Below are 6,000 nucleotides of genomic sequence, written 5' to 3' on the forward strand. Positions count from 1 at the left end.
ATAATGTAAAAGTGCATCCGTGGCAACGAAGAAAAAAAAATGCAGCTTGTCGTTACTGACCTACATGATAAAAGATTACTGTAAAAGTATCTTGCAATGTATTTATTAAATACAAAATTACACATCGAGTTGATATTTGTATTCACCATTTTTGTCAAGATCTGATAAAAAACTTTACGACATCGAAAACAATAGAAACGACAGACATATTTTGTGAAAGGTTCTGTCTGCAGTTGTGTCACATCCGGACTGAAGTATCTAAAAATTGAAAAACACTACGCAGTCCTTAATTCACTGAATTCGCATTCAGGAGAGAGGAGATTCAAATCCCCATCTACACATACACATTAAGGTCTTCCGTGTTTATTCTAGATACCCCAAAGAGAATGTCGGATGGTTCATTGGCAAGGCCACCATGGGCATCGCGCCTCATCCCTATCTAAGTTGAGCACGTATTTCGTCTCTAGCGACGTCCGCGAGACATTAAACCTGAACCTTCGTTCCATTTATTGAAACGTGTAAAAGTATTGCTCCGCATTTGTCGATTTTACGTGTAAGTGCTATACGAAGGGAGATTCAGAGGATTTGTCAGCAAATGCTGGGAAACGAATTTTTGTATGTCTGCATCCTACGGTGAAAGTGCGCGATTTGGGTTGTAGATACCGCAGGTAGAAGAGGTCTATGTCGCCGAAGAATGGATTATTAACACCGAAGAGATACAATCGCTTTTCTGTGATTTCCAAAAGCACTTTTCTTCCCGTTCTTCTCAATCAATAGCTTCCATCAAGACAACCAAAGCAAATAATACGACATTATTTAACAACTGCGATAATTTTGTAAATTAGTCATAGAGCAACTCGAAATGAATACAGCCAGTACAAACGGATATAACTATTTAATGTACAGCGATGCATCGATAAGAATTGTAGAAAATGTCAAAGAATGGTCTTTTTTTTTTAATAGGTGCTCTACATGACTCCCCTTGGCCACACAGACATCATCTAAGTGGTAATCCATTTCACGTCACACACTCTGAAGCATATGTGGAGTCGCCCTGGCGAGAGCATTATAAATACATATTTTGAGTTGAGGAATCGTTTTTGGTAAAGATTCACATGCACAAGGTCTGTCATATAACCCCATGAAAGGAAATCCATGGATGTCAGATTCGGAGATCTAACTGATGAAGAACGAAACACAGCGTCGTCATGTCCAATACGTCCGATCCAAATCTAACTTTGCACGGGCTTACAATTCACTGCAGTTGTGTGAGGATCGGGATTTCGAACTTTCATTTTTTTACGTTATCTATATTTTTATCAATGCATCGGCATGCATTAAGTAATTATAGCCGTTTGTGATCTCTATAATCATTTTCCGTTTCTAATGACCACGCTGTCAGCTGGATTTTAAACTCTTGTCTTCCTTCCTTCCTAAATTTAGTTAGAATTGTCCTGAACATAACGATTTGTCATGATCTGTAGTAAGCAGAAATTTGCAGCACATTGTAGGTCAGTGTTTTGAAAGTTTTGAGCTTATCAGAGCAGGTGTCTGGAAAATAGCATCAATATTGAATGCGGTTATTAATACTACACACAGTTTTAAATAGTTGCACACTTTGATTCCAGCGCAGAGTAAGAGATTCATTTTGAATTGCAATTATTGTTTTATGAAAGACCCCAGAAATTCCTACTTGCGAAATCAGACTTTGCTGCTAATTAATTTATTGACTTGTACAGAGCACCCGACAGCAACTACATCTCATTGTACGTAGGCATTTGTCAGATAATTCTGCGCGATGATCGCCGAGTTCTTTTCTCTGTTAAAGGACGATAATAACTTCGTGTAGTTCAACGGCTTGGTGCGAGTCTCTCAAATGGACGCAGAACCGTTAACAGTACAGACCGCAAGCACTTACGTTGTCTGGCGCGGCGGCTGCAGCGGCGTGCTCTTCGGTTGCCATGTTGGTGGACACTACTAAGTAACTGGCGAGCTCCACGGCCACAGGCGGAATGCGGCCTTCTCCCGCCACCGGAGCACTTATACCGTCGTTCGCAGCTTCCGCGCATGCGTGTGAGCGTAAAAATCAAGGCGCCAGACTCTCGTACTGCACCAGCTAGAAAAAAAAGCTACGTCAACGTCCGTTTATACTATTAGCATGTTAGCCTTCCTGATTTCTCGCTTTTGGGCACAAACACCGCTCCTCTTGATATCCGACAAACTTCGAAGGTGGAAGAAACACAGGGTGTCCATAAAATCCCGCACTCATTTCAATAAATTATAATCTGGAAACTATTAGTGATTTGTTGTCGAACATTTAATTTCTTTCTGGTACGCAAGAATTTCAGTGCATGTGCCACTCGTCGCCCGTAGAACAACAAAGCGATATTCGAGTTCTGCCCATGTAGGCAGCAGCATTGGAGCATCAATCGTTCTGATTGCTTCACTGATTCGTGCATGAAGCGAATGGTGGCAATGCCAATGACTAGCACTGTGTACACGCGACCCTTGACGTAATCCTACAAAAAGAAACAAAATGGTGTAACATCGGGAGAGCGCGGAGTCCGTGAGATGAGACCATCACGACCCGCCCACCTCTCAGGAAATATGCCATTCAGCGCATCCGCACGTTCAAACTTCGATGTTGGGGTGCACCATCATGTTGGAATATGAGGGACGACTGCAGCTCTTCGATCTGTGGTAGCAGGAACTGTTAGAGCATGTCCAGGTAAACATATCCCGCCCGAGTGTTCCCTGCGAACAAAAGTGGGCCCGTCACCCTTTCGCGCATTAGTCGACGCCAAACATTAAGCTTCGGGCTATAACGGATGCGTGTGTGTGTTCTGTGAGGTTTTGGAGCACAAACTCCTTATTTTGTGGCAATTCACGTGGCCAGAGATGTGGAATGTTGCTTCATCTGAAAACAGACACTTCTTACGTGAATGTATACCGCAGAGGACGGCAGATACCAAATGACACATTGCATCTTCTCGTTGTCTGTCGCCATTTTCATGCACTCAAGGTCAAATCTACAATTAAGGACAAAACAAAGAAACTTCGAGAGCAACTGTACGTTTTACAGCAAGTCGCTGTTTTCTATCTATAATCCTTTCCAAGTTACGATTTTTCGAACTGATAGGGCTTTGTGGATACAATGTGATCCTACGACTAAGGTACTTCGGAAAAGATTAAAACTCCTTGGTGATGCTCCAGAGTCCACAAGAGCTTTGGCTGGTTGGTCATCCATAAGGATATTGAAGTTCGTTTCCATAATTTTTGAAATGATAGACGGCGGAGAATTTTTCTCTTCATTCCAAGGAATGTCGCACACTTTAGCTTCAGCTGGAACTTCTGAACGGAGTTGGAGACCTTGATTGGTGTGTTAGGAAGCGTCCTCTCCAGCGGTTATCTTGCGGCAGTAGTGATGTATGTCATCCTGGAACTACACCTTCTTGTCCTTTTTCGGCATCGTGGGGTTGGTGTCGGCTGAATTGTCTGTGCAGTCAAGTGGCACGGGCATCATTACCCCAAATACCAGTCGCCTTTTCCTGCTATAGCCCACCATATGTCCCGACCGCCAGCAGTGAAAATATACTGGCTGGTTGTCCCGGGTTCTCCAAACGTCAGTCTTCCATAAATTGTTGCCTCGCGCTGCATTGTAGGAGCGTAAATTCGCCATGGCCACTGCTGCTTCGCCGTTTTCGACGGAACTACACGACGAGAGACTGGAGTCAGCGTCTGTTCCACTTTCTCACTTACGATATCTTGAAGCGTCCCGGTTTTTGGTTGCTCTTTCAACCTTCTCTCTCAGTATCTGATGAATGGCGTCTGTAAGATCTGTTTCTTCCCCCAACACAGCCATCGACACAACATTCGGAAGTCGTAGAAACGTCTTGCGTCCAATTCTTTTTTGATGCGTCATCACAGTGTTCTGGCACCATTTTATGAAGTCGTCCGCTCTGGAAACTCTTTCAGTGGAAGTGCTTGGTACATGTTATCAGAAACCCTTCATAAGATGTGCATCTTTATCTTCCTCCTTCATCTTAGGATCGACTATTTTACACAGCCCCAAGGCGTCCTGAATAAATAATTTTGTAGTTTCTCCTTGACGCCGCGCTCTGTATTTCGGTTTTTCTTCTGCCTGGAATTTCTCGAGAATACTTCTGCCATTCCGTCTGGAATACTCCCCAGCCTGCCAACTTTTCCTTGTTGTTTTCGTAACTCTGCTTGGCAGCACCCTCCAAGTAGAAAAACAATATATTTTTCATGTGCTTTGAAAGCTGGTTTCGATTAGAATGCTTTAAACAGGATTCTAATCGAAACCAGGATTCTGGAACTAACACGAAATCTGAATGGTTGACTAGTGGGATAAGGATATCGTGTAGAACAGGAGGAGGAGGAGATTAGTGTTTAATGTCCCGTCGACAACGAGGTCATTAGAGACGGAGCACAAGCTCGGATTAGGGACGAATGGAGAAGGAAATCGGTCGTGCCCTTTCAAAGGAAACATCCCGGCATTTGCCTTATGCGGTTTTGGGAAATCAAGAAAAATCTAAATCCAGATGGCCTGACGCGGGTTTGAACCGTCGTCCTCACGAATACCAGTCCAGTGTGCCAATCAATGGGGTACCTCGCTCGGTTCATGTAGGGAAAAGTGGGAATTATATCAAAACGTCAGAAACAGTCACAATCGAGCTGCAGTAGCCCATTGCAAACAGTAGTATAAGCTGCTTAAAAATGTTAAGAAAGCAAAACCGCTGATCAGGGAGTAAAAAATCGAAACTCAGCTCCTTCCTCTGAACACCACGAAGGCTGGAGGCAGTGACACCTGCTGAAAAACTTTCAAAAAAATGGTTTAAATGGCTCTGAGAACTATGGGAATTAACATCTGAGGTCATCAGTCCCTAGAACTTAGAACTACTTAAACCTAACTAACCTAAGGACATCACACACATCCATGCCCGAGGCAGGATTCGAACCTGAGACCGTAGCGGTCGCGCGGTTCCAGACTGAAGCGCCTAGAACCGCTCGGCCACATCGGTCGGCGAGAAACTTTCAACGGGGGTCTTCAACGAGATACTACACTCAGGCTCCTATCCCCCCGCACGGTAACATGCGAAAGTTGCGGCCATCCCGAACACCGACAAGAACCCACGTCAGGTAGCCAGCTACCAGTCCATCACGTCCCTCTCGAAGGCGTTCGAGAGGCTGTAGATGAAAAGGTTGGTGCTACACGTCACTCAGAAGAGTGTCATACCAGACGAACAGTTTGGATTTCAAAGCTGCCGTTCCATCTCTCACCAGCTGCTGCGTCTCGTGGAACCAGCAACGAGAGTGCTGGAAAGAAGGGAGTATCTTGGGGCGGTGCTTCTCGACGTGTCCATGTCCTTCGACTCTATGCGGCACGACAGCCTCGTGTATAAACTCTTTGTTCACGCGATAGGGATGACACGTGTGGTCCTCCTTCGTGAGGATAGACGATGAGTCGTCCAGCGAGCGGCAGGTAAGAGCAGGGGTGCCTCACGCTTCGATGCCCGGCCCCTTGTTGTACTCCCTGTACACCACCGACGCCCTGCCGATGGGGCGCGTAGAGTTGGCGCTTTACGCCGACGATACAGCGCTTTTCACGGGCCGCATGAATGTTCAGATAATGAGGCGCCGCTCGAGATTGGGTGCGACTCATTGGGTTCATGGTCGACGAAGTGGCGCTTGGAATTCAGCGCCACCAAGAGCCAGGCAGTAATCTTCACATGAAGGATGCTACCGCCAGATCCACCACCTGTCAACATCTTGGAGTGCCCTATTCCATGGACGAAAATCGCGAAATACCTCGGGGTGAACCTCTATTAGAGGCTCAGATGGGCGCCGCATATTTATGACATCCTTATATCCTCTGCCTAGTCGTCGGACATCGCTGCCTCCGCGACACGGTATTACGCTCTGCTTGACACTGGTCAGACCAGTGTTGGAGTACACGGCCGTGGTGTGGGGTAAAGCCGC

At 45.7% G+C, this 6,000-nt stretch overlaps 1 protein-coding gene across 1 annotated transcript in view; it reads right to left on the minus strand.

The window, feature by feature from the left end:
- The window catches only part of LOC126470041 (L-threonine ammonia-lyase), a 217,972-nt gene extending 215,970 nt beyond the window's left edge, over window positions 1-2,002 (minus strand). Inside the window, exon 1 of the mRNA XM_050097537.1 lies at window positions 1,919-2,002. Within this exon, the coding sequence (XP_049953494.1) occupies window positions 1,919-1,963 (45 nt within the window). The 5' untranslated portion in view covers window positions 1,964-2,002. The remainder of the gene's footprint in view (window positions 1-1,918) is intronic.
- Between the last annotated feature and the right edge of the window lie 3,998 nt (window positions 2,003-6,000).

Source organism: Schistocerca serialis, chromosome 3 (assembly GCF_023864345.2).
Source record: "Schistocerca serialis cubense isolate TAMUIC-IGC-003099 chromosome 3, iqSchSeri2.2, whole genome shotgun sequence".
Classification (NCBI taxonomy): Eukaryota; Metazoa; Arthropoda; class Insecta; order Orthoptera; family Acrididae; genus Schistocerca; species Schistocerca serialis.